This window comes from Callorhinus ursinus, unplaced genomic scaffold (genome assembly GCF_003265705.2).
Source record: "Callorhinus ursinus isolate GAN/ISIS: 27379988/994484 unplaced genomic scaffold, GSC_fseal_2.0 scaffold5, whole genome shotgun sequence".
Taxonomy (NCBI): domain Eukaryota; kingdom Metazoa; phylum Chordata; class Mammalia; order Carnivora; family Otariidae; genus Callorhinus; species Callorhinus ursinus.
In genome coordinates, this window is record NW_027397067.1 from 82,900,983 (window position 1) to 82,928,477 (window position 27,495).

The 27,495-nt window shown below is 53.8% G+C and overlaps 2 protein-coding genes and 1 non-coding gene across 13 annotated transcripts in view; 1 reads left to right on the forward strand and 2 right to left on the reverse strand.

The window, feature by feature from the left end:
• The window catches only part of BOP1 (BOP1 ribosomal biogenesis factor), a 26,733-nt gene extending 21,959 nt beyond the window's left edge, over nucleotides 1-4,774 (reverse strand). For 2 of the 3 annotated variants that reach the window (XM_073893393.1, XM_025871330.2), the window contains exons 1-2: nucleotides 4,639-4,774; nucleotides 3,154-3,354 (exon numbers count right to left, since the gene is read on the reverse strand). In XM_073893393.1, coding sequence (XP_073749494.1) covers nucleotides 3,154-3,354; nucleotides 4,639-4,740 — 303 coding nt within the window. In that variant the 5' untranslated portion in view covers nucleotides 4,741-4,774. The remainder of the gene's footprint in view (nucleotides 1-3,153; nucleotides 3,355-4,638) is intronic. The other variant, XM_073893394.1, reaches the window with a different exon arrangement.
• Nucleotides 4,775-4,949: 175 nt separating this feature from the next.
• On the forward strand, nucleotides 4,950-26,468 carry HSF1 (heat shock transcription factor 1). 9 transcript variants are annotated; one of them, XM_025871335.2, is made up of 14 exons: nucleotides 4,950-5,260; nucleotides 20,977-21,088; nucleotides 21,481-21,617; nucleotides 21,899-22,023; nucleotides 23,262-23,337; nucleotides 23,424-23,485; nucleotides 23,607-23,703; nucleotides 23,815-23,951; nucleotides 24,040-24,315; nucleotides 24,681-24,761; nucleotides 25,527-25,632; nucleotides 25,704-25,769; nucleotides 25,860-25,932; nucleotides 26,014-26,468. In XM_025871335.2, exons 1-14 carry the CDS (start codon nucleotides 5,144-5,146, stop codon nucleotides 26,217-26,219), a joined length of 1,671 nt encoding a protein of 556 aa, XP_025727120.2. In that variant the 5' UTR covers nucleotides 4,950-5,143; the 3' UTR covers nucleotides 26,220-26,468. The 9 variants fall into 9 exon arrangements, with proteins under 9 accessions (XP_025727120.2, XP_025727121.2, XP_025727122.2 ...); XM_025871336.2 differs by having other exon boundaries at nucleotides 4,951-5,260; nucleotides 20,980-21,088; XM_025871337.2 differs by having other exon boundaries at nucleotides 4,951-5,260; nucleotides 20,980-21,088; nucleotides 25,863-25,932.
• Nucleotides 14,976-15,109, reverse strand: LOC112823741 (small nucleolar RNA SNORA70). Its single transcript, XR_003208115.1, has one exon. It is a non-coding gene; the product is annotated as a small nucleolar RNA SNORA70 (small nucleolar RNA).
• Nucleotides 26,469-27,495: the final 1,027 nt, after the last annotated feature.

Sequence of the window (27,495 nt, forward strand, 5' to 3'; positions counted from 1 at the left end):
AGCCCAGGCGAGGAGCAGCCCAGGCGAGGAGCAGCCCAGGCGAGGAGCAGCCCAGGCGAGGAGCGCCTGCGCAGCCGCTCAGAGGGAGGGAGCGTGGCCACGCCCACAACGAGTGCCCCTCCCACCAGACTCCGCGCGCCAGCGCTTGAAATACTTGCACTCTTTACCTAGTTTACAAAATTTAAGTAGAAATTTTTTAAAGGGGGCGCCTGGGTGGCTCAGTCGTTAAGCGTCTGCCTTCGGCTCAGGTCATGATCCCGGGGTCCTGGGATCGAGCCCCGCATCGCATCGGGCTCCCTGCTCCGCGGGAAGCCTGCTTCTCCCTCTCCCGATCCCCCTGCTTGTGTTCCCTCTCTCGCTGTGTCTCTCTCTGTCAAATAAATAAATTAAATCTTAAAAAAAAAAAAAACTTTTTTTTAAGTGGCGGAGGGGCAGAGGGAGAGGGAGAGACTCTTAAGCAGGCTCCACGCCCAGCACAGGGCTTGTCCCCATGACCCTGAGATCAGGACCTGAGCCAAAATGAAGAGCCGGAGCTTAACCGACAGAGACACCCAGGCACCACAAATAGAAAATTTTCATTTAAAAAGTTATTAAACTTTTTTTTAAGTAGGCTCCATGCCCAACACAGGGCTTGAACTCATGACCCAGAGATCAAGAGTCACGTGCTTTACCTACCGAGTCAGCCAGGTGCCCCAAAAGTGATTTAATTTTTAAAAATTATTTTTAGGGGCACCTAGGTGACTCGGTTGAGCATCCAGCTCCTGAATTCGGCTCAGGCCATGATCTCAGGGTCATGGGATCAAGCCCCTTATGGGGCTCCACACTCAGAAGGGAAACTGCTTGAGTCTCTCTCTGCCCCTCCCGCTCATGTGCACATACATACTCACGGGCACATACACGCTCACACTCTATAAAAAATTAATTTAAAAATTATTTTAAAAATTTTATTTATAAAAAAGAATAAAACCCCCTTTTTAAAATTAAAAAAATCAGAGGCGCCTGGGTGGCTCAGTTGTTAAGTGACTCTTGATCTTGGTTCAAGTCTTGATCTCACAGTCATGAGTTTAAGCTCTGCCTCGGGCTCCATGCTGGGCGTGGAGCCTAGTTTATTTATTTTATTTTAATTTATTTATTTATTTTAAAGATTTTATTTATTGGTCAGAGAGAGCAAGCGAGCACAAGCAGGGGGAGTGGGAGAGGGAGAAGCAGGCTTCCCGCTGAGCAGGGAGCCCGATGCGGGAGTCGATCCCAGGACCCTGGGACCATGACCTGAGCTGAAGGCAGATGCTTCACCGACTGGGCCCCCCAGGCGTCTCGTGGAGCCTACTTAAAAATAAATAAATAAGTAAATGTGTGGATCCTTAATTGCAAAAGGAAAAAATGACGTGGAAAGATGATTATTAGTAGTGGTCACCAATTGGAGCATTGGTCTTGAGGAAGAACTTCCACTCTTTACTGAGTAGTGTTGATGAAAAATTTAATTTTTGTCAAGGAAGGTATAGTTTGTATGCCTTTGGCCTTGTACCTGTCCCCGTGATAGTGGGGAAGGGTGCACTTCCCCCTTGTCTTAAGTGAGGAAAATGAGGGAAAAGCTTAATTTAACTAAAATGCAGTATTTGCTCTTTGGAACGTTTTATTTACTTATTTATTTATTAAAAGATTTTATTTATTTGACAGAGAGAGGGAGAGAGACAGCGAGAGAGGAAACAAGGTATAGTCTGTTCTCAGGAACTCCAAAAATCCACATGCCTGGGCCTCTTCAGGTGATTCTGATGTCACCTGAAGGTTGACACAAACTATAGGTTGAAACAAACTATACAAGGTATAGTTTGTATACCTTTGTATAACTTTAAAAAGTTTAAAAAAAGGAGGAAAAACAGTTGAGTTGACCATCATCCTACAAACCACAGTCAATACAGTTCACACATCATCTCTCTATGCACACCGGCATTATGACTAAAGCTTGAATGGGGAGAAGGTTTGAATCTGGGCGCCTGGGTGGCTCAGTCAGTTAAGCGTCTGCCTTCAGCTCCGGTCGTGGTCCCAGGGTCCTGGGATCAAGTCCTGCATAGGGCTCCCTGCTCAGCAGGGAGTCTGCTTCTCCCTCTGCTCCTCCTCCCTGCTCTTTCTCAAATAAATAATCTTTAAAAAAAGAAAAAAAAGGTTTAAATCTGACTTTAAATCCTTTCTTCCTAGGAAACAGATCAAACAAGCATGGCTTTTTGGTTTCTATTATGGGACTAGATTTCTGTATGATTTAAGGTCATAACCTTCAGAACACCAGACCCATTGGAAATACAAATAGTTATGAACTACTTTCTAAAACATTCCAGGGGTGGGTTCCTGGGTGGCTCAGGTGGTTAAGCGTCTGCCTTCGGCTCAGGTCATGGTCCCAGGGTCCTGGGATCGAGCCCCCCATCGGGCTCCCTGCCCGGCGGGAAGCCTGCTTCTCCCTCTCCCGCTCCTCCTGCTTGTGTTCCCTCTCTCGCTGTCTCTCTCCCTCTCTCTGTCAAATAAATAAAATCTTTTAATAAATAAATAAATAAAACGTTCCAAAGAGCAAATACTGTATTTTAGTTAAATTAAGCTTTTCTCTCATTTTTCTCACTTGAGACAAGGGGGAAGTGCACCCTTCCCCATTATCACAGGGACAGGTACAAGGCCAAAGCCTCAGCCAGCCAGGCTCCCTGGGATCAGGCTCAGGTGTTCGGGTGGCTCCCTCCTGTGTGTCCTGTGAGCTCCCCACCAGGCAGTCCCTTGCACATGAATCCCCACCTCAGGCTTTGCCCCCAGGAAACCCAGCCTACAACTGCAAGTGGGCTGAGTTTCATGGAGAGGTGACATCAGAATCACCTGAAGAGGCCCAGGCATGTGGATTTTTGGAGTTCCTGAGAACAGAGCACATCACTGTGGTTGAAAAACAACCCCCAAGAGCTCAGAGCACTCCAGCTCTAACCAAGTGTTCCATTTGGCCCCAAATGTGCCCACAGGTGCATCAGAGGAGGGATGTGGGCCTTGGGGTTCCCAAGGAAACTTGGGAGAAAGCAGTGCGGGAACAGCCCCCCAGAGAGCCTAAGACCTGGCGGTCACTTTCTTTCCAGGCCATCTTCATCTAGAGAGGAGAGCCTACTGGCAGGCTCCTCGCTCACCCACCTGCACCTGCTGCCCAGTGGTCTTCTCCATTCCGCTGTGGCCCTCATCACTGTTGACCCCATCCTCGCTCTCGGCTGGGTCATCCTCACTCCTGTCGCTGCCGGAATCTTCCAGACCTGAGAACACACTCTCCTCACTTTCAGACAGGCCAGAGTCACTGCCGTCCTGGAGGCCGGGAGCAGGAGCACCGGCGAGAGAGAGCTGCAAGGAGCACAGTGTTGATGATGGCCACACCCCCAGGCCACCCTGATGACCCATGGCCCTGTGTGGCCAGCCTCCAAGGCCAAAGCCCTCAGGTCACAAGCCTCTACCTCCACCAAAACCACCACCCAACCCGGGTGGAACCTTCCTCACTGTCCACCTCCACTGACAGCACGGCCACCTGCCCTTGGAAGGGACACTGAATTTCTTGCATCTCACAAGGGAAGGGCTGTTCAAGGACAACATCTCTCTCTTAGAGTTCAGTTCCCATCAAATTTCCAACCCAGGTTCTCCATCCTCCGCATCCCACGCGGGCAAACTCCAGAGCTATGAGGGCACCGGGCAGAAGCTGGGGCCAGCAGGGGAACAGGACGATGGAGGGGCTTTTCTCTCTGAAAGAGAAGCCTCCGTATCCAACTAGACTGAGACCAACGGTTGATCAGTAAATTGTAAAAAGGTGGGCTGAACAGTGACAAAAATGATACGAATCTGACTTAAAAACAAGTATATGCCCACTCATCCCCTCCTCGGGAAGGGCCCCAGGTTATTCTGAGCAGAGCCCTGCTTACCAGATACCATCTCACCCCTAACTCTACAGGACACAATGCACAGTGCGTGAACCCCGTCACTGCCTTTTAAAAACGAACAAGAAATTGCAGACTTCTAGGAAACTTCTGAGTACAGAATCCTGAATTTCACTGTTTTTCAACAGTTTACAACTCTCTCACCTAACTGGGCAGCCTGCACCTTGTGTAGAGCTGCGGGCCCGCAGGCGAACAGCATCGAGGAGAGTCCGCGGAGAAGGGCTGAGCCGCACGTGCTGCCAGGACTTTCTACAGCCAGACGTACTGACACCCACAGCCGGCGTGGCCGTGCGTCCACTTAACAACACGTCCAAGGCGGTAAGCCCTGGGTTCTTTCAATCTCCTATCTTCGTTCATTTTTAGAATATGCCTGACGTGCCAGCAGCGCGTAAATACGTACTCACTGGGGGCGCGAGCGCAGATCTGTGCGGGGGTAAGATGCACAATCCAAGGGGCTTCGGGGCTGCCGCACAGGATGCCACCTCTCCCGCCCTTCTCTCCCTACTCCGCCTCCCCCTCCAGCCGCCCCCTGCGCAAGGGGTGCTCCCTCCCAAGGCCGCACAGGACAGACGACCCCTTCTTCCCCACATTCCCAGGCCCGCCGCGCGCCGGGTGGCCTCGCGGTGGGCCGACGAGCCACCACGTGCGGCCCCGGGCCCCGCCGCCCGACCCCGCCGCTCGGACCCGCTCCCCCTGTCACCTCCTCCGGCTCCGGCTCCGGCTCCGGCTCCGGCCCCCGCGGCCGCTTCCCGGGCCGCGCCCCCGTCGCCGCTGCACGCCCCGCGCCCCGCGCGCCCGCCATGCTACCCGGCAGGTCCCGACCGCGCCGCCACTTCCGGCAGCGCAGGCCGCGTGGGAACGGGGCGGGGCCTGCGGGGTCAGGGGGCGCGGCCCGTCCCGCCCTTCCCGGCCCGATTGGTGGGGCGGGTCCAGCACGCGCAAGCGCGCGGCGACAGAAGAGCGAGAGGGGGCGGGGCGGGGCGGGGCGGGGCGGGCGTACGCGCGCCGGGGCGACGCGGGCGGGTGGCGCCGGCGGGAGCGCGCCCGTCGCAAGATGGCTGCGGCCATGCTAGGCCGCGGGGCCGTGTGTGCGCAGCCGGCAGTGGCGGTGGTGCTGCCCCGGCGGCAGGCGCGTCGGCAGCGCTAGCTCGGCCCGAGGCCCCATTTCGCGGTCGTCACCTCCGCCTCTCCCCGCCCAGCCCGGCATGGATCTGCCCGTGGGCCCCGGCGCGGCGGGGCCCAGCAACGTCCCGGCCTTCCTGACCAAGCTGTGGACCCTCGTTAGCGACCCGGACACCGACGCTCTTATCTGCTGGAGCCCGGTGAGGGGCCGGGGCCAGTCCCGTGAGGGGCGGGATGCGGGGAGGCGGGAGCTCAGGGTCAGGGTTCGCAGGAAAAGCGTGCGGGGCTCGCTCTTGTCGGCGCCTGCCACGCCAAGTGTCCGCAGGTTGGGGAGGAAGGGCCTCTCCTTTGATCTTTCGCTAACTGTTGGACAATCGCGGAAGTACCCAGGCCCGGTGGCGATCATTGTGCCCAGGTGACCCTCCGTATTTTATCGAATGAGTTACCAGGGTGGTGTGGTCGGCAGCTATTCGTAGAAAATTAGGACGTGGCGCGTGAATCGGAGGGCGTTGCTCTAGTGCAAAGGGGAAAGGAACGAAAACAGAAAGTAAAACGTCATAAAGTTCAAGTTGATCTCGAACCCATGCCCAGAGATACTGGAGCTGGGTTTCCCTAGAACAGCTTTGTTTTTCATTCCTCACAGGGCGTCTTTATTCAAGTCCCTGTCTTCTGTTGCCTGGCAGCAGGCTTGTTTGCAAGGTTTCACCCTGCAAGACCGGACAGCTCCGGTTTTGCAGGGGTAAATCAGAGAGTGTGTCGGGAGTTGAAGATCGGAATCTGCTGTTCCCATCCTGTGATGTCGTGTCTGGGGAAGGCCAGAGCCATACCCCAGGGCTGGCAAATGGGTGACCTGAAGAAAGGCCACCCTGGTCCAGAGCCTGTGGGTGCCTCCAAATCTGCTTGACCTCTTGAGGGCCAAAACGCTGGGTTTCTCAGACTTGTCTCAGCACTTCCTTTCGTGCTCTTAAGCCGTTAGGAATGAAGAAATGTTTAGGTTGAAGCTAAGTCTTGGGTTGTCCGTTTGCTCAAGCGCTGCTCTGCCTGAAGACTGGGAATAAAGAGACTAGGTATCACGCGGCATTCTTATTGGAGACACTTTGTGTTGGTTTCAGTGACTTGCATGTGTGGGCACTCCATTCCTCAGTGCACTACCCGTTTTCTCTGATGACAGGCAAGGGCCCTGAAAAGGAGAAACATGCTTTCCCACAAGCTGCCATGTTACCGCCATCCCCTCTTTCCAGACCTCGAATTTTTCTAACCAAAGAAAGTGACCCCACATTTCTGTCTTCCTTTATCTTCCTTCTTCCTCTTTTTCCTTCCCCTAACTTCCAGGAAACACTCTTAACCCAGATTGGGGGGGTGGGGTGGGCATCAGAGATGCCCTGGGAAATATTCCAAGCCTAATCCTGCTAGGGTGATCCATCCCACCTGCTAGGGTGCCCCTTAATCTGCTTGCTTTTTCTGCTTAAAGATTGTGAGGCATGTGGGTGAAGTGTTACCAGCTTACTCTCCAGGACCCACAGCCTGTGTTCTATGTTCTAGGCAAGGCATTTGAACAGGAATGATCAGGCCTGTGACAGCATTCACTTATAGTGGCTGCTCATGAATCCTCTTGGTATTGGGGGGATGGGAATCAGGTCAGGGGAAAGGGGGTTGGGGAACCGGCTGGAGCATGAGAATTTGATCCTTCCTGGTCTATATGCAGGTCAAGCAGATCATAGTGGTAGGGGCTGGCACTGACAATGAATACAGAAACCAAACAGTAACTCAGTAGTGGAAGGAAGCCCTTTCCAGGCTGGGCAGGGGAACTGGGCAGGGAACTGCCTGGCTCGGGGGCAGGAGATGGTCCTGTACCTGTGGCCTCTACCACAAAAAGTCCACACAGGGTCTTCTGCAGACTTGTGGCCCAGAGTCTGGCTCTCAGAGGCCTTGGAAAGCTCTGATGTCCTTGCTTTTGGTGTCTCCCCCTTTGTGTTGGAAGTTTTCTCACAGTTCTACCAAGAGAAACTCACCACATTTGACCTAGGGGACAAGGGGCAGTCAGAGGTATGGTGGCTGACTCTCCAGGCTGAATAAGGTGAGGGAAGGGGTCCAGTCCCAGAAGCCCTCTGGCCAGTGGGACCAGGTCTGGACAGCGTTGAGCTTCCTCTGCCCAGCCTGAGGGACAGACCACAGGTCACTGCCCCAGAGGATTACGTTGGCTTACTCACCCTCAAATCCTCATACAGGTAAAGATGCACTAGGCATGGCATCTCAGCGGGATAAGCAAGGGTCTTTAGAGAAGCAGCTGCCCCCCAAACAGGTCCTGCAGGACCCTACAGCTCCTGCTGCTGCAGAGAGGGAACTTGGCTGCCATGAGCACAGCCTGAGGGTGTGCCGCAGCTCCCCCGTGCCTCCCACGCCCACTGGGACTGTCCGTGAATCAGGCCTGTCTGGCCTAGGGATCAGGGCCAGGTGAGGCTGGGAGGTGCCTGATGGCACAGTTTAAGGAGGCACTTATTTTTAGGGCCACTTGGAGGCCGGGGGGCTGGAGGGGGCTCCTTAAATTTTGGCCTTTGGCGCCTCTCTGGCCCCACCCTAGTCCCAGCCTGATCAGTGCAGTTCTCTTTTCTTTGGGAGCAGGAATGAACCTAATAGGACTGTGTGGAGCAGACACCTAGGAACTGGAGGTCACCAAGGCCAGGGCCCGTCCCAGGTGGCCAGTTGTCAGAGGGTCACTCTGGAGGGGCTGGGTCTCAGGGTAGAGAGTTGGGGGCACAGCACTTCCTGCAGTTAGGTCACCAGCTCCCCGTGAGACCACTTGAATTGCCCTGGTCGCACCTGTACACTCAGAGCTGGCTGTGGACCATTTCCAGGGCTCCCTTGACAGGCAGGGACACTCCTCCTCCCCTGACACTGAGAGCCAGGTGAGGCACCCCCCCAAGCCTGCTGAGCTCGTTCTGAGACAGCTGCCAGGACCCAGCAGGCCCTCTGGATCCTGCCCTTAGGGATCTGTCAGTTGAGCCAAAATGCTGAAGGAGCACCGCAGGTTACTGCTCCCAGCGGCAGGCTGGGCGGCATGCTGCAGGGCCTCCTTGATGTAGACAGCTGCAGCCGCCACATGGCAGCCCAGCTGTGCTTCCTCAGACCTCACCTGCACAAGAGTATCAGTTCTCCTCCATCCACAGCCATGCAAGGAGCGGGCAGTTGGCCATTTTGTAGATAAGAAAACTGAGTCTTGGGCGCCTGGGTGGCTCAGTCAGTGAAGCGTCTGCCTTCAACTCTGGTCATGATCCCAGAGTCCTGGGATCGAGTCCCACGTCGGGCTCCTTGTTTCTCCCTCTGCCTCTCTCTCTCTCTCTCTCTGTCTCTCATGAATGGATGAATAAAAATCTCTAAAAGAATAGAAGAGAAAACTGAGTCTCAAAAACATCAGGAAACTTAGCAAAACAAGCTGGAGATTGGTTAAACCAGACCCGAATCCAGCATCTTTCTGACGAAGACCAGCTGTTGCTCCCTGACCGCCTTTGCCAGGTACTCCGTATTTCCTGGTGGCAGCAGGAGACCCCCCACCCATGCCCACAGGGTCAAGACGCTGGGCCTACCCTCACTGGTTTTCTTAGTTAGACCCTGGCCATACTGGGACTGACCAGCACTGCGCGTGCTCAGTCAGGATTGTATTTTGGATTTTTACATAAGTCCCCCTCACCCCTTCAGTAGAGATACACATACACAGACGGACGGACAGACGAGACTGGCAGAGACCTATAAATGACAGACTCCACGCTGTGGCCTCCCGAGTCTGTTTCCTCCTGCCCCCCCCCCAAGGGGGTGAGGTGGGCGGGGGTGCGGTGAGGAGGGGCCCAGGGCACATGGGTCTTGGAAGGGGGCTGGAGGTCTGGGCCATGATGGCCTCCTTGGGGGTGGGGGTGGGGGTGGGGGGGAAGGTAGATGTCCAGAGCGTAGCCGTACGCGCCTGACTCCACAGGACCTGTGTGTGCTCAGAACCTTGATTCGAGGACCTGGAAGGGGGCAGTGGGATAGACCCACTCTGGAATATGCAAAGAGCGCCCATCGGGTATGATGTGGGGGCTAGGCCAGAGTCCTCACTCCATAGGCCCTGGAGCCTGCAGCTCTGGCTTCAAGGTGCCCTCCCCCTCGGGACGGTGGGGGCGCTGTCTTCACAGGCCATGAAAGGAGGACGGCCAGCCCTCAAATGCTTCCCAGTCCTGGCAGGACAGCAGCTGTCACCACAGACCCCTCCGTTCTTGAGCCGGAAAGCCAGAGTGAGCAGAGTCACCGGCCTGCACGTGTTCCCTGGCCTGGAGATGGCCAGGGGTGAGGAGGATTGTGTTGGTGCTTGTGTTGCAGGCACTGACGTAAGCTAACTCAAGCAGAAAGAAGAACAGGACATGACGGTGCCAATGGTCTCACACTCAGATAAGGACAAAACTAGGGTGGGGGAGGACCCTAAGTGACCCTCCATTTCGGGACCGGCCTCCCACGTCCTGTCACCTCCCTCTGCAGCCTGAGTTTCTCTGCTTCTGTGGCCACACACCTACCGCTCCAAATGCCCGTGTCCCTGGACCCCAGAGAGGGTTGGCCAGCCAGGCAGGAGACCAGAGCACATCATGCCAGACTAGTCTTCGGATTGACATTTGGGGGACTGAAGTGTTCTGGGTAGATAGTGCAGGTGGTCCCCCTCATGGAATATGGTGGTTATTAACCCTTTGGGGTCATGGAGCCTTTGAGAAAATGCTCAAAGACAGAGACCCTCTCTATAAAAGCATACATGCCTGCAGAATTTTGGATTCATTTTATTTTATTTTATTTTTATTTTTATTTTTATTTTTTTAAAAATTTTATTTATTTATTCATGAGAGACAGAGAAAGAGAGAGAGAGGTAGAGGGAGAAGCAGGCTCCCAAGGAGCAGGGAGCCTGATGCGGGACTCGATCCTAGGACCCTGGGATCGTGACCTGAGCTGAAGGCAGACGCTTAACCATCTGAGCCACCCAGGCGCCCTTGGATTCATTTTAGATTATTCCCAGTGCCATCAAAAACAAGGCCAAAGGCTCCAAATTTACAGTCAGACTTGGCAGTTACTAAGAAGTGCATCTCAGGGCACCTGGCTGGCTCAGTGGGTAGAGAGTGCAACTCTTGGTCTCGAAGCTATAAGTTCGAGCCCCATGCTGGGTGTAGAGCTCACTTTAAAAAGAAAGAGAGAAAGAAAGAAAAGGAAGGGAGGAGAGAAGGAAACAGAAGTACATCTCAGGATTAGGGCATTGCTCACCAGCCAGCAGCTGGGCACTCACTTCTCCCTGCTGCTTCCATATTTCTAATCACAGGCTTTAATTATACCCAAGGAAAAGCTAAGGCAGCTAGAGTTTGCAAGGTATGGTACCAGGGAAGGAAGTGTACCAGGAAGGAGCTCCAGGAGTCTGCACATGAGCCCCTTTGGGTCTTCAACAGAGTACTGGTTCCACCTGCCCATAGGATGAGACCTATGAGGCCAGCCTGAGAACCTTCTAGAAAAGGAACAGCTACTGAGGAGAGCTCACACAGGGCCGTGAATTACCTGAGTTCTCCCAGCCAATTCGGAGGAACCACATTGAACATGCAGAGCATTCAGCAGAGACTAAAAGAGCTACAGCAAAGAAAAAAAAAAGAGCTACAGCTTGGAAGTGGGACTGAATTAAGAAAGTCTGCTCCAAACACAATGTAATTGAATTTAAAGAGAAGCCGTAAAAGGATCAGGCTGATCCACACAAAACACTCTCCGGAGGAAGATCACAAAACCCAGACAACATAAAAACCCTCGTGTCCAGGGCCCTTTCAAAACTAACAGGTGAGCCAATTGGCAGGAAAGTGTGTCCTATGACAAAGAAGGGGAGAGTCATAGCAGTGTTCCCAGGGGTGATGGGAACTAGCCAACAAAGACATTAAAACAATTATAAAAATATTCCGAGTGCTCAAAGAAGTAAAGCAAACCCATGAAGACAGAGAAGTGGAAGACAGAGAATAAAATGTCAATGGAACAAGTTTCTCATGCAGAAGAATTCCACATTGTCCGTGTAGATCCCGCCTTCAGGGAGGCATCACGTATCTCCTCACCTGCACATGTGGGCTACACGTAGTGACTTTATTCCAAGAAGCAACAGAGTGGGGGGGGTCAACTATCGTGGGGACACCTGACAGACATGGCCTCATAGCGTGCGTCCTTGCCATGACACGATGAGAAGGGCACTTAACCTCTGTGGCCTTCCTCCAAAAACTTACATAACCTCAACTAGTCATGAGGAAAAGACACAGGACAAATCCAAACTGAGTGACATTCTACAAAATACCGGACAAGTACTCCTCAAAACTGTCAAGGTCAAGAGAAACCAGGAAAGTCTAAGAGACTGCCCCAACCAAGGGGAATGTAAGGAGACATAACACCTAAACGTAACATAATCCCTTGGATGATGTCCTGGGGCAAAAGGACGGAAGATAAAAACTAAGGAAATCTGAATAAAATAGGAACTTTAGTTAATAAGGAACAGGCATGCCCCTTTTTTTGAAAGTTCATGTTATGCCATCTTGCTTTAAAAAAGACCTACATTAGTTCCTGTTTTAGCTAACTGAAAGATTATTTTGGGGGTCTGGGACTACTCTAGATTTTTCCATATTAATTAACGGTAATTCTTTGCTTTATGAATTTCGGCTTACAAAAGATTTCCTGGGAACACTCTACTTTCAGATAGCAGGGGAAACCTGTATATTGCAACAAGTACACAATGTTAATCATAGTGTGCAGGGTATATGAGAACTCTGTACTATCTTCCCAACTTTTCTGTAAACCTAAAGTTAATGTAAAATCCAAAGCTTATTTGTATAAGTTATTGCAGGGGATTAACAGATTAGATACTGCAGAAGAAAGGATCACTGAACTAGAGGAACCATAGGAACTATTCATAGTGATGTCCAGAGAAAACCAGACTGGAATTAGTGAGCAGAGCCTCATGGAGACGATATCACACAGCCTGACACACAAGCGAAGTTCAAGAATAAAGGGGGAGGGAATGCTTAGACATAACCATCCAAATTTTTGGAAAGCTGTGAACCCATAAATCCAAGACTTATAAGACTTTCCAAGGATGGGGCGCCTGGGTGGCTCCATCATTAGGCGTCTGCCTTCGGCTCAGGTCACGGTCCCAGGGTCCTGGGATCGAGCCCCACATCGGGCTCCCTGCTCCGCGGGGAGCCTGCTTCTCCCTCTCCCACTCGCCCTGCCTGTGTTCCCTCTCTCGCTGTGTCTCTCTGTCAAATAAATAAATGAAATCTTCAGAAAAAAAAAAAAAAGACTTTCCAAGGAGGATAAGCACAAAAAGCATATACCAGGGCACATCACCGTCAGGTCGCTAAAAACAGGTGAGGAAGAGAAAATCCTAAAAGCAGCCCGAAAAAGAAAGGGAATTGCACAGAGGGACGTAGAACAATGCTGACTTCTCCTCAGCAACTCTGAGGCTTGAGGCCAGAAGGGAGTTCCATTGGTGGGAGTCTAGTCAGCATTCAGAACTCAGTGTAACTCACCACGTCAGCAGACGTAGAAGAAAAACCACACGACCATCTCAGTGGAGTAAGGAGAGACACTGACAAACGTAACATCCACTTCATGATAACAGCTCAGCAGACTAGTAAGGGCGGTTCCTCAGTCCCATAAAAAGCACCTGCAAAAACCTACAACTGGCATTGTACTTAATGGGGACAAAGCAGGTACTTCTCCCCAACAGTGGAAAAGAAAGTCAGGATGTCTGCTTTTAGCACTTCTCTTTAACAAATTGTGTAATCCTCTGGTCAAGTGATACAGCAAATAAGTAAATAAAAGACCGAAAAATTGGAAGGTGAGATGTCAAACTGTCCACATTTATAGAAAACATTGTCACTGACTTAGTCCCAAGGAATCTACCAAAAAAAAGTTACTAGAACTAATAAATGAGTTTAGTGAGGCCATAGGATTCAGGGTTAGTATACAAAAACCAATTCTATTTCTACACACTAGGAATGAACTGTTGAAAATGGAAATATTTACAATAGCTTCAAAAAAAACACACACACAAAGAGGCTCCTGGGTGGCTCAGTTGGTTGAGCATCTGACTCTTGATCTCAGTTCAGGTCATGATCTCAGGGTCATGAGATTGAGCCCCATGTCGGGCTCTGCGCTTAGCAAGGAGTCTGCTTGGGATGCTCTCCCTCTCCCCCCCCCCCACTAAAATAAATAAATAAATCCTTAAAACACACACAAAATATTTAGTGCTTGTATTACTTATTGCTGTGTAACCAAATATCTCAAGACTTAACTGATAAAACAACAAACCCCACAGTTTCTGAGAGTCACAGACTGATTCTGATTCAAGCCCTCTCATTGAGGTTGCAGTCATTTCAAGATGACTGAAGAAGAGAGACCTGCCTCCAAGTTCACTCAAGTGTTTTGTGGCAAGTAGCTTTTGGCAAGAGACTTTCATTCCTCACCATGTGAGCCTCTACTTAGGGCTGCCTACAGCAGGTCAGCCTGCTTCTCTCAGAGCGAGGGATCCAAGAAAGCAAGAGCCCCAGGTAGCTTTTGTAACCCATTCTCAAATATCATCACATCTGTTGAATGCTAGTGGTCACAAAGAACAGCCCTGGTACACCCCTCATTGGGTGTAGAGATTACTTAAAACTAAACAAGTCAAACAAAAACAGTCTGAGAAAACAGACCAGTATCTTTCATAATAAAATATGAGCAAATCTAGCAATATATATTAAAAAAGTAATGTCACAACATATGGAACTTATTCCAGAAATGCAAGGGTGGTTCAAGATTTTAAAATCAATCAGTATAATTCACTGTGTTAACAACCTAAAGAAGAAAAACCACATGAACATATTATTTGCAGAAAAAGCATTTGACAGAATATGTTTGTAAAAAAAAAAAATCCTCAGGAAACTAGGAATAGTGGGGACTTTTTCAGCCTGATACAAAAGGGTCTACAAAGAAACCTACACCTAACGTCATGCTTAATGGTAGGAGAGACTGAATGCTTTTCCCCTAAGATCAGAACAAGGAAGGCACAGTGTCTGTTTTCCCCAGTTCTAGTCAACATTGTACCAGAAGGCCTGTCCAGTACTTGAAGACAAGAGAAAGAAATTAAAGGAATATATATTGGAGAGGAAGAAATAAAGCCGGCCTTATTCATAGATAGCTTGATTGTCTACATAGAAAGTACCAAGAAATCTACAAAAATACTCCCAAAACTAGGGGTGCCTGGATGGCTCAGTTTGTTAAGTATCCAACTCTTGATTTTGTCTCAGGTCATGATCTCAGGGTTGTGAGATTAAGCCGTGTGTTGGGCTCCAGGCTGGGCTTGGAGACTGCTTAAGAGTCTCCTCCCCTCTGTCCCTGACCCTAACCCGCCCCTGCCCCCCCCCGCTCGCACATGCATACTCTCAAAAATTTTTTTTAATTTTTATTTTAATTTTTATTTTTTTGACAGAGAAGAAGTAGGTTTTATTGGTGGGCATGAATAGGGAGGGGGCAGTGCTGAGGTTCTCATGAGTGCAGAGCCCTCCATTTGTCCAAGGGGCCACGATTAGGGATGTATTTGACTCCACATCCATCTGGGATAAGCCGCTTTTCAGCCACCATGTCTTCAAATTCATCCGCATTAAACTTAGTAAAGCCCCACTTCTTGGAGATGTGGATCTTCTGGCGGCCAGGGAACTTGAACTTGCCCCTGTGTAGGGCCTCAATCACATGTTCCTTGTTCTGCAGCTTGGTACGGATGGACATGATGACTTGGCCAATGTGGACCCTGGCTACTGTGCCCCAGGGCTTTCCAAAGGCACCCCGCATACCTGTGTGCAGCCTAGATTGGAGATAGCATGAGGTCAGACCTCAATATCCACTGGAAAGGACTGTCTCCAAGGTCCCTTAGGGCAACCCATACAATCAACAGGCTGCATACACTCCCAAGGAGGCTACTGTTTGCAGCCATGGCACACTGGGCCCCCGTGGACAGAGAGCACAGTCGGCTTAATTGGCTGCAGAAAAAATTTTTTTTTAATTTTTAAAAATTAAAAAAAAAAAGCGCATGGGTGACTCAGTTAAGCATCTGCCCTCGGCTCAGGTCATGATCCCAGGGTCCTGGGATCAAGCCCCACATGCAGGGAGCCTACTTCTCCCTCTCCCTCTGCTGCTCCCACTGCTTGTGCTCTCTCTCTGTGTCAAATAAATATTCTTTTAAAAATTTTTAAAAATAATCCAGAACTAAACGAGTTTTACAAGGTCACTAGATACAAGGTCAACACACAAAAATAAATTGCATTTCTTTTTTTTTTTAAGATTTTATTGAGAGAGAGAGAGAGAGCATGAGCAGGGGGAGGGGCAGAGGGAGAGGGAGAAGCAGACTCACCACTGAGCAGAGAGCCTGATGTGGGGCTTGATCCCAGGACCCTGGGATCATGACCTGAGCCCAAACCAGTCACTTAACCAACTGAGTCACCCAGATTCCCCAATCAATTGCATTTCCTTTTTTTTCTTTTAAGATTTCATTTATTAGAGAGAGAGAGAGAGAGAGCACAAGCGGGGGGGGGAGTAGAGGGAGAAGCAGACTCTCCACTGAGCAGGGAGCGTGATGTGGGGCTCCATCCCAGGACCCTGGGATCACGACCTGAGCCAAAGGCAGACAATCAACTGAGCCACCCAGGTGCCCAATCAATTACATTTCTGATGAAAGATAGGAAATTGATACTTTTTAAAACATCATTTACAGCTGTTTGGGGTTGGGGGGGGGAAGAGTACTTAAAGAGAAGTCTGGTAAAACATGCAGGGATCTGTATGTCAAAACTGTAGAACTATAAAAACACTCATGAAAGAAAGCAGAGTTGACCTAAGTAAATGGAACAGCATACCATGTTTATGGATTTTTTTAAAAAGCAAATTTGGGAAGTTTTCAGGCCTTATTTCTTTGAATGTTTGTTCCATTCCTTTTTCTTTATGGTACTCCATTTACATATATGTTGGTGCAGCTAAAGATGTCCCACATGTTTTTGAGGCTCCTTTGATGTTTTCTTTACTGCTTTCTCTCTGTTCTTCTGCTTTCGTAATCTCTATCAGTCCATTGTCAAATTTGCTGATTCTTTCTTCTGCCAATTCACATCTGCTGTTGAGCCCTTCTAGTAAATTTCTCGTTTTGGTTATTGTACCGTTGAACTTTGGAGTTTTTGTCTGACTCTTCTTTGTGATTACTGGGGGTTTTTTTTACTGTTACTGTCCTTTGGTGAGGCACTGTCACCTCATCTTCCTTGACTGATTTCCTTTAATTCTCTAAACATACTTATAACGTGTTCTTTGAAGTCTTGGTTAAATCTGACCTCTTGTCTCTGACAGGCTGTTTCTGTGATTGTTTTTCTCTTTTCCCTTGTGCGTGGGTCATACTTTGATATTTCTTTACATGTCTTATTTTGTTGAAAAAGTGCATTTTAGGCAATGCAGTACTTCTGGATGCCCACCACACCCAGCTCCTCCTGTGCTTGTTTTTCATTTTTGCTGGCTTGTGGGCTATGTTAGTGAGGTCTGTTTCCTCTCTTTACAATCTGTGAGTTCACGGCCTCATAGGGTATTACACCTAGACTGTAGGCTCTATAATTACTGCCTGACTTTTCTATTGGTTTTGACAGTGCCCCAGGGCACAGATTATTGAACAGTCTTGTCCAATTACATTCAAGCAGTGGCGGCCTTTAAGGTCTGTCTGAGGTTTGTTCTGACCTGGGACGGCTCTTAGCTGTCTCTTTCCTGTGTGAACAAGCTGGCTGTGGTTGAGCTTGTTACTGGGTTTTTTTGTTTTTTGGGGGGGGGTTTTGTTTTTTGTTTTTTTTAAGATTTATTTATCTGAGAGAGGGAGGGAGCGTGTGCATGCAAGCTGGGGAGGGACAGAGGGAGGGGAATCTCAAGCAGACTCCCCGCTGAGAATGGAGCTGGATGTGGGGCTCGATCCCACGACCCTATGATCATGATCTGAGCCAAAATCAAGAGTCAGACGGATGCTCAACCAACTGAGTCATCCAGGTGCCCCTTGAGCTTGTCACTTTTTTTTTTTAAGATTTTTTTTTTTTTTTGAAAGAGAGCATGAGTGGGGGTTGGGGGGTGGAGCACAGGCAGAGGGAGAAACAGACTTCCCACCGAGCAGGGAACCTGATGCAGGACTCAACCCCAGGATCCTGAGATCGTGACCTGAGCCAAAGGCAGACACGTAACCGATTGAGTCACCCAGGCGCCCCTCGAGCTTGTTATTCTTAACATAGAGGTGCTACTGCTCTCAAGAGCAGCCTTAAGCTTGAACTTTTCTACACTTTGTTTCACATAAAGTGAGTTTGCTTGGGGAGACCTTCAGAGCTCTCTTTCCTTTGGATTGCCTCTCTCCTGGGGAACTCTCTGAGCCACTACTCCAGGCACTGGGAAGAGTAGTGGCCTCTTGTCTTCCCAGCTTGACTGTCTCAGCATGGATGCTCTATCCTACATGCTAGCTGGAGGGAGGGCAGTCAGGGGCTCAATACGCTCAGCCTGCCATGCCTGGGGTACAGCCTGCAATATATGGATGGGGGCAAAGCCCCCCCCGCCCCGACCAACCTCTTGGTTACAATCACCAGGAATTTAGCCTGTTGACCTAGACAGGGTGAGAAATGCTGGGTGGCCTTCCCCTCTCAGTGAGATACCATAAGCCTTGATTGGAAACAGAGGGGAAAGAGACCCCCATCTTCCTGGCCATGCCCTCCCAGAGTATAGCATCAATCAAAGTGAACTGGAGTGGGGAGAGAGCCGCTTGCAGCTCAGATGCCACAGGCTCACTATTCCTACATAGTTTTAGTAGGTTTTCTTTTTCTTTTTTTTTTTTTAGATTTTATTTACTTATTTGACAGAGAGAGACACAATGAGAGAGGGAACACAAGCAGGGGGAGTGGGAGAGGGAGACGCAGGCTTCCCGCTGAGCAGGGAGCCCAATGTGGGACTCGATCCCAGGACCTGAGCTGAAAGCAGACGCTTAATGACTGAGCTACCCAGGTGCCCCAGTAGGTTTTCTTAAATAAATGTTCTCATTTGTTGTATGCTTTTAGGATAATTTCCAGAGACTTTAAATGATTTAAATAAGCTTTATTTGTTTCACTTGGGAGTGGTTCAGTAGATCTCCTCACACTTGACATCCCAGAAGGGGAAATTGCTCCTTCATTTTCAAAGGGTGGTTTTGCTGGATATAGAATTCTTGGTTGACATTTTCTTTCAGCCCCTTTCAATGTCATCCCACTGCCTTCTGGCCTCCATGGTTTCTGATGAGAAATCAGCTATTAATCTTATTAAGGCTCCCTTGTACATGATGAGTCTGTTCTCCCTTGTTGCTTTCGAAATTCTCGCCGGGTCTTTTCATCCTGCAGTTTGATTATGAAGTATCTAGATGTGACTCTCTTTGAGTTTATCCTGCTTGGAGTTTGTTTAGCTTCCTGGACGTTTTTCATCAAATTTGGGGAGTTTTTAGCCATTATTCCTTCTGTTCTCCCCTCTCCTGCTGGGACTCCCATTATGCATAAGCCGGTGTTTGGTAGTAACCCACAGTCTCTGAGACTCTGTCCATTTTTCTTCACTGTTTCTCTTTCTGTTCCTCAGACTGGATAATCTCAATTGACCTATCCTCATATTTGCTGATTCCTTCTTGTCCGTGCTCAGATCTGCTCTCAAGCCCCTCTAGTGAGTTTTATGTCTGAGTTATTATACTCCCTAACTCCAGAATTCTGATTTGGTTCACTTTTATGATTTTTATCTCTATTGATATTCGTTGTTTTATGAGATATGTTCATGCTTTCCTACATTTCTGTAGATGCAGTTTTATTTTGATCTTTGAACATATTTGAAATAGCTGATTTAAAGGCTTCGTATAATAAACCCAACTTCTAAGCTTCCTTAGGGATGGTTTCAACTGATTGCTTTTTTTCCAGTTTATAGGCCAGGCCTTGTTTCTTTGCACGTCTCTTTTTTATTGAAAATTGGATTTTCAGTTAATATAATGTGGTATATGTTAGGTCCTGAACATCAGCTCCCTCCTCCCCAGGGCAATTGCTCTTTCTTGTAGTTGTTGGTATTTATTTGTCTCACGACTTTACTGAACTAATTCTGGACAATTTATGGTCTTTGTTGTTTGTGACCAAAGTCTTTCCTTGGTTAGCATTGTAATCAGGTAGTGAAGGGGACAGAAATTTCCTTTAATGCTTGGAACCCATAACTGCGCCATTTTTTGCCAGGGGCTCTGTGTATGTACCGGGGTATGCCTTCAGTGCTCAGCCGGGCAGTTGGTGCCTCTATTTCATCCTCTGTTTGGTGCTGATGCGGAGCCTTGAAGCAGCCAGAGGTGCAAGCTTAGGGCCTTTTCAGGTCTTGTCCTGGTTCTCCACAGAGCCCTGCACATGCATGTGACTTCTGGGTTCCCAGGAATATTTTGGAGCTTTTCAAAACCCCTCTCGAAATCTCATTCCCCAGCTCGCTCTTTTTATTTTATTCTATTTTTTTACTTTTTTAAGATTTTATTTATTTGACAGACACAGCGAGAGAGGGAACACAAGCAGGGGGAGTGGGAGAGGGAGCAGCAGGCTTCCCGCGGAGCAGGGAGCCCGATGCGGGGCTCGATCCCAGGACCCCGGGATCACGACCTGAGCCGAAGGCAGACGCTTAACAACTGGGCCACCCAGGTGCCCCTGCCCAGCTCTTTCAAGTTTTCTGGTTAGCTTGTTTTTTGCCTTAACTGTGATCCTGTGCCTTAGACAGCACAAAGTTTTAAAATTCTCTTTTGGTGTTATCAACAAACATCCCCCAGGGAAAAGGCTTTTTATACGGGGAGAGTTTTGGGTCAAATCAAGCAAAGACAGCTTTGCCAGTGGAATCTCCTAGGGAGCTGTCGGACCAGTAAAATAGGAATTCTCTGAGAGTGGGGCCTTGAAGAAGCCCCAGCCCCATCGTCACCCAGTGGCTGCCAGGGTGCCGGGGTTCTGTGATTTCAGCTGCTGGTTTTCATGGCTACAGGAGGGAAGCGGGAGTAGGGCAAGTCAAAATCCCACAATGCTCTCGGATCTTACTGCCAGTGAACCATTGTTCTTGAGTAAACGCCCCCTATGTTGCTATAGTCCTTTGATTTTTCAGAGTTCTGGAAAAGTGCACTCTTAACGTTTTTGCCAGTTTTCTTACTGCTGCTTTGGAGGAGAGTCTTCAGAGGTCCTTCCTCCACCTTCTCCACCCCTCACATGCCTCCATCCAAGCTTGTTTTCACGTGCACGCACACGTGGCCTGGCCAGCCTCCAGCTCTCATCAGGCACCTGGGGGACCCTCTCTGGCTTCTCGCGCTCCTTACCTCTAGTGCCCTCGCTGATGGGGGAGGCCGTGCCCGGTGTCTCTAGTGAACTCACACCCCCGCCCCAGCTCCCCTCACCGCTGTGTCCCTGCTCCAGGACCCTGACCCTCCTGGTAGCTCCTGGATTTAGGTCAGAAAGGAGATGGAGGAAGAGTACTGTGGTGACTCTGGGGGGGTCTCAGATGCCCACAGAGGAGCAGACTTGCGGTTCTGAACACAACCGTGTGTTCCCTCCAGAGGGACTCAAGTTAGGCTCCCCTTCTCTTGGCTGCCTCACCCTGGGGTCTTAGCTGCTCTTGGGGGAAGTTTGGTGGTGAAGCTGAAAACAAGATCCCTAAAAACTGGGTCGAATGCTGTGTGTTTGGGGCACCTCTGGAAGCCTGGGGCAGAGGGACCAGGCCCATCTGGCTGATGGTCACGGGCGTTCCCCCCCCCGCCCCAAGGGGGCAGGCATGGGGGTCGCCCACCTCTCGGTGGCAGCGTCTCCCTCGCGGGCAGCGTGTGACTCAGCGGCGTGTCTCCCAGCAGAGCGGGAACAGCTTCCACGTGTTTGACCAGGGCCAGTTTGCCAAGGAGGTGCTGCCCAAGTACTTCAAGCACAACAACATGGCCAGCTTCGTGCGGCAGCTCAACATGTGTGAGTACCCAGCCCTCCTGGCGTGCGGGGCAGGGATGGAGGGCCGCCTCCACAGAGGCTCTGTGCTGCCGCAGCGAAGGATGCAGCCACAGCTTCTCGTAGCTGGGCGGCCAGGGTCCAGCAGGCCTGCACCCAGAGTCCTCAGGGAAGAGTTGGTGAAGCCCCAGCCGGACACAGCCACGTGGTGGGGAGGGCTCGTCATCTGGGGATGTGGGGTCTCCCTTAGACCCAGACCACCCAGCGGCTGCCGGCAGTGGTGGGACCAGAGCCGCTCCAGGCCGAGCTCTCCTCTGGGACCCTCTGATGTCCCTCAGCGGGGCATTGGCTGGGCTGTCGTTGGGGGTCTGGTCCCCAGCCCTGAGGCAGAGTGGCCCCCACCCCGTCATATGCAGACGGCTTCCGGAAGGTGGTCCACATTGAGCAGGGTGGCTTGGTCAAGCCAGAGAGGGACGACACTGAGTTCCAGCACCCGTGCTTCCTGCGTGGCCAGGAGCAGCTCCTTGAGAACATCAAGAGGAAAGTGACCAGTGTGAGTAGCCAGCCTCCCTCTCTCTGCCTCCTCAGACCTTCCTCCAGGCTGTGTGGGGATGCAGCGTCCACTCACTGTCCTGCCGGGCCTACCCACTGCTGAGGGCAGCTCAGCGGCTTTCCTGATGGGCCCTCCCCTCCCTGTGTGTCTTGGACTCCCCTTGCCCGTTCCCCCATCAGCCACCACAGTGAAGGCCCCTCTCCAGACCGCCAGCCCCTTGGCCTTGGCACTGTGTCCCGGGGAGGGGGGCATCTCAGTGACTGTTCCCCCCGGGAACTCAGGTATCCACGCTGAAGAATGAGGACATAAAGATTCGCCAGGACAGCGTCACCAAGCTGCTGACGGACGTGCAGCTCATGAAGGGGAAGCAGGAGAGCATGGACTCCAAACTCCTGGCCATGAAGCAGTAGGTTCTATGCAGCGAGTGCTGCGGGGACACCTGGGCGGGGAGATGGAGGGATGAGGGGCTCCCGCGGAGGCAGCCTGAGGAAGGAGCAGGCAGGAGCAGGGCAGGCCTGGTTGCCGGCCACTGCCTCCCGGGGGCTCTTCCCACCAGCCCCGCCTCCCATGGTTTGTGACATAGGCACCCAGGCCTTCTGCTCTCCAAATGTAGAATTAGGTTTGGACTTGCGCTCACTCCCCAGGAGACAGGGTCCGACCCACGTCCTGTCCCAACGGGCAGAGCTGGGCTCCTCCCGCTGCCTCCCGCGTGTGCACCCTGCAGGCCAGGGTGGCAGGGTCTTCCTGGCCCTCATGGTGCCGGCTCTCCCGCGGGTCCCCACCACCCCTGGGGCACATTTGGCCATATAACCAGCCCTGTGCTCCTGTCCTCAACCAGGACCCCCAAGAAGGCTGGCTTGGGTCTTTTCCGATGCACGTGGGGGCCCTGGGGACCTCAGGAACCTATCCTCAGCTCAGCTTCATGTGGCCTCAGATCCTCTTGGGGTAGGGCCTCATGACTCCATTGTCATGGAAGGGGCTCCTGGGCTCTGGCTGTCCTCACATTGGGGTCAGGCAGAAGCCACTAACTATATGACCCCTGGAGATGGGGGCTAGGTGAGCTTGGGCTCCCAGGACATGGGTACCTCTCAGGGTGAGGCCAAGGGGGTCAATTCCACGTCAGTGAGACGTTCACAGGGCTGGCCATGGCGTGATCACAGCCCTAGCTTGCGCAGTTGGGAAGATGGTGCTCAGGTGGCCCTTTCCACCCCCCTGAAGTCACCTGTGAGCCATTTCCAGGCCTGGTGAGGGGCTCCGAGCCCCCCAGAGGCATAGGATGACCCCCTGAAGAGCTGGGCTGCACTGCACCCCTGGCCTTCCCTCCTCTCCTCGTGTTCAGTTGGGGTGGAGACGGCTCGGGGTTGGAGGGCAGACACTCAAGGGTCTGCCGCCTCAGTGTGTCCAGGACCCTGGGGTATACCCAGCATGCCCAGCCCTGTGTTCTGCCTAAGGCCCCCAGCCCCTTCCTTAGGAGCCCGTCCCAACTGGCGCCCCACCTGCTGCGTCTGTATGTCCTTCCTGGCGGCGAGGCAGAGCACAGAGCGGCCTCGGTGCCAGCGAGGCCTGGGTCTGACCCCAGACCCTACACCTGCCCGGGGCAGGGGAGGGGGCACGGGGCATCTGACTGTGCCCGGTGTGTTCCAGCGAGAACGAGGCCCTGTGGCGGGAGGTGGCCAGCCTGCGGCAGAAGCACGCCCAGCAGCAGAAGGTCGTCAACAAGGTGCGCGGTGGGCCCGGCGGGGGGTGGGGTTGTGCGCCGGCTGGGTCCCATCCTCGGCCGGGCTGACTGTGCCTTTCCGCCCACAGCTCATCCAGTTCCTCATCTCACTGGTGCAGTCGAACCGGATCCTGGGGGTGAAGAGGAAAATGTGAGGCGTGGGGGGTGCCTGTCCCTCAGCCCAGGGCCCCGGGCCACCCTGTCTCCTGTTGGCTGAGGCCTGGGCGGCCGAGGCCTGGGGGAGGGCCCTGACCCCCCCTCTCCCCCCACAGCCCCCTGATGCTGAACGACAGCAGTTCGGCACATTCCATGCCCAAGTATGGCCGGCAGTACTCCCTGGAGCACATCCACGGCTCAGGCCCCTACTCGGTGAGCACACGGTGCGGCAGGGCTGGCCCCAGGCGGTGCGGCAGGGCTGGCCCCGGACCGTGCGGCAGGGCTGCAGCTCCTACCACACAGGTCACCTCCCTTCGATGGCAGGCTCCCTCCCCGGCCTACAGCAGCTCCAGCCTCTACTCCCCAGATGCCGTGGCCAGCTCCGGACCCATCATCTCCGACATCACCGAACTGGCCCCCAGCAGTCCCTTGGCCTCCCCGGGAGGAAGCATAGACGAGAGGTGGGGGCCACGTCATCCAACGGTCGGGAGAAGGGGGGGGGGGGCCCACAGAAGCGGTTACTGAGGTGTGTGTTCCCCGTGTGTGCAGGCCCCTCTCCAGCAGCCCCCTGGTACGCGTCAAGGAGGAGCCCCCCAGCCCTCCTCGGAGCCCCCGGGTGGAGGAGGCCAGTCCTGGACACCCGTCCTCTGTCGTGGAGATACCCCTGTCCCCAACCGCCCTCATTGACTCCATCCTGCGGGAAAGCGAGCCTGCCCCCACCACCCCGGCCACACCCCTTACGGATGCAGGGGGCCACCACCCCTCACCCTCGCCCCCACCTGCCTCGGCCCCTGAGAAGTGCCTCAGCGTAGCCTGCCTGGACAAGTGAGTGCCACCCCAGTCACCCGCACTGCAGCCCCTGGAAGCACAGCTAGGTCTCTAGCCAGGACCGTCCTGGCGGGGCTGGAACGGGGGGTCGTCAGGCTGTGGACACGGGTTGCTGGGGGAGACGCCAGCAGACCTGGCCCTGAGCTCAGAACTTGCTTGTCCCACGTCCCCCATTGCCTCAGGAGCCAAGGGCATGTGGCCTCACAGGCCTGTCCCACCTCTCTGAGCCACTCTGGCCACTGCCCCTGTCCTGCTGCCCAGCAGAGGGCTTGCCCCAGAGGCCAGGCAAGCAAGGGCGGGGGGCACGGAGTCCACCTGGCCCCCACCTGCAATCGGGGGGCTCTTGTCTTTGTATCTTGCAGTTTGGCTCGCGCTCCACAGATGTCTGGGGTCGCCCGCCTCTTCCCCTGCCCCTCCTCTCTGCATGGCCGAGTCCAGCCAGGGTTAGCGCCGTCCCCACTGGGGAGGGAGGAGGGCTCCGCCAGAGCTCAGGCCCCTCCCCAGCCTCGGACCAGACCCTGGCCTGGCCATGAGCACTTGGCCCTGCCTGGTGAACAGGCGTCCCAGGCCCTCTGCAGCAGGGAGCAGCCCTCCCCCCCACCCCAGGCTCTGGGGCCCAAGCCAGTGCCCCAGGTCACTGACGGACAGCGCTGGGCTTCCCAGCCTGGCAACTGCTACCGGTGCAGCCAGCGTCCTGGCTGCTGTGCTGACCAGCTTCCCCTCAGGGCGGGGCGGGGCCCCGTGGACACCTCCCAGAGCCGGCCAGGCCACCCGTCCAGTGGCACAGGTCCACCAGGTGGCCCAGGACCTTCTTGGCCACTGTCTCCAGACCCAGGGCAGAGACCAGCCCTCCACACCCTGCCCACGGTTCCCTCTCCCCATTCCTGCTGTCTTCCAGCGTGAAGGCAAGACCTTGTCAAGCCTGAAGAACTGCCCCCAGCCCGTCCTGAGCACTAAACCCCTCCTGGGCCCCCCTGCCATCTTGGCCCAGACCCAAGTGCTGCCAGAGGCCTTACTGGGCCTCACGGTGACAGGACCGGCCGGCACGCACGTCCCCTGGGCCCACACCGGGTGCACGACGGGGCCCCAGCGGGCTGGGCTCTAGCTGAGGGCAGCCCCCCTGGCTGGTGCACGTGCGTGCTGGCAGGAAGGCATCTGGCTGGGGGTGCCTAGAGCTCCACTTGACCTGCCCCACCCACTCTGGCTAGGACTGAGCTCAGTGACCACTTGGACGCCATGGACTCCAACCTGGACAACCTGCAGACCATGCTGACAAGCCACGGCTTCAGCGTGGACACGAGTGCCCTGCTGGATGTGAGTGCCTCCCCACCCCCACCCTGCTTCCAGCCCATGGGCACAGCCTGACTGCCCTCCCCTCCCTGCAGCTGTTCAGCCCCTCGGTGACCGTGCCCGACATGAGCCTGCCCGACCTTGACAGCAGCCTGGCCAGCGTGCGTAGGCGGGGCGGGGCGGGGCTGGCGGGGGAGTCGGGGTGGGAGGGGCAGCGAGGGGAACCCTCACTCTGCCCCCTCCTGCCCCAGCAGATCCAGGAGCTCCTCTCTCCCCAGGAGCCGCCCAGGCCCCTTGAGGCAGAGAACAGCAACCCCGACTCAGGTGAGCCGAGCCCCGAGCCCCTGCCCTGCCCCGCCCCAGCGTCCCCACCTGCCGGTGCCCTGACCCAGCCCCCACCCCCAGGGAAGCAGCTGGTGCACTACACGGCGCAACCCCTGTTCTTGGTGGACCCGGGCTCCGTCGATGTGGGAAGCAGCGACCTGCCCGTGCTCTTCGAGCTGGGGGAGGGCTCCTACTTCTCGGAGGGGGACGACTACACAGATGACCCCACCATCTCCCTGCTGACGGGCTCCGAGCCCCCCAAAGCCAAGGACCCCACTGTCTCCTAGAGGCCCCAGGAGGAAGGCTGGCTGAGGGGCTAGGTGTGGGCCCCGGTGGGCAGTGAGGGCCCCAGCCCTGCGTGCCACGGCTTGCTTGAGGCTTCACAGCCTCACTGGGACTGACCAGCACTGCGCGTGCTCAGTCAGGATTGTATTTTGGATTTTTACATAAGTCCCCCTCACCCCTTCAGTAGAGATACACATACACGGACGGACGGACGGACGAGACTGGCAGAGACCTATAAATGACAGACTCCACGCTGTGGCCTCCCGAGTCTGTTTCCTCCTGCCCCCCCCCAAGGGGGTGAGGTGGGCGGGGGTGCGGTGAGGAGGGGCCCAGGGCACATGGGTCTTGGAAGGGGGCTGGAGGTCTGGGCCACGATGGCCTCCTTGGGGGTGGGGGTGGGGGGGAAGGTAGATGTCCAGAGCGTAGCCGTTCGCGCCTGACTCCACAGGAGCTGTGTGTGCTCAGAACCTTGATTCGAGGACCTGGAAGGGGGCAGTGGGATAGACCCACAGGAATGCTCTTCCCAGGACCTCCCCACAAGGGGGCCAGATGGAGCAGGGATGGGCATGCTGGACGCCTCTTCCTGGCCGAGCGTCCCTGCTCGACACGCGTTCTGAAGGCACTGGGCTGGTTTGGGGGCGGGGGAAGGGTGGGGAGGCGACAGGACGGAGCTCCGTGCCCCCAGGCGTCCACCCACTACTCACCATCCCCAGCAGCGTCCAGGGAGCCCCTCTCCCCCTGCCCCCCGACTCCACCACGGCCAGAGGTGAGGACGTGGGGTTGAGCAGATTCTGGCTGGGACAGGGGCAGCGCGGCTCTTGAGGCCGCTGCCCAGGCACCTACCTTGTCAGACTATGTCTCTAACCGGGGCACACCAGCCTGACATTGCCTCGGGGTCTCTAATAGAGCCTACCCACCAGGTCAGGTGGGAACAGGGGCTCAGGGCTGTCCCCCCATCTTTGTCCAGTGTGGCGGGTCTGGGAGCAGGGCCTCCTGAGGGCCACACTCAGGCTGCACATGTGAACTGCCCAGCCCAAGGCAAGGAAAACCGAGGGGAGCTGAGAGTTCCTCCTGGGTCCCAGGAAGGGGCAGAGAGCTGGTGTTCAAGCTTCTGCAGGGATGCATGTGCTCACGAGGGAGACCTGGGTCAAGGTTTGGGCCAGGCCACCTGCCTCACCCAAGAGACACAGAGCCCCCACCCCAAGGTCCGTGGACTCAGCCGCTGTGAGCTCCACAGCCCAAGCATGGCACCAGACACACAGCTCTGCCGGCCCAGCT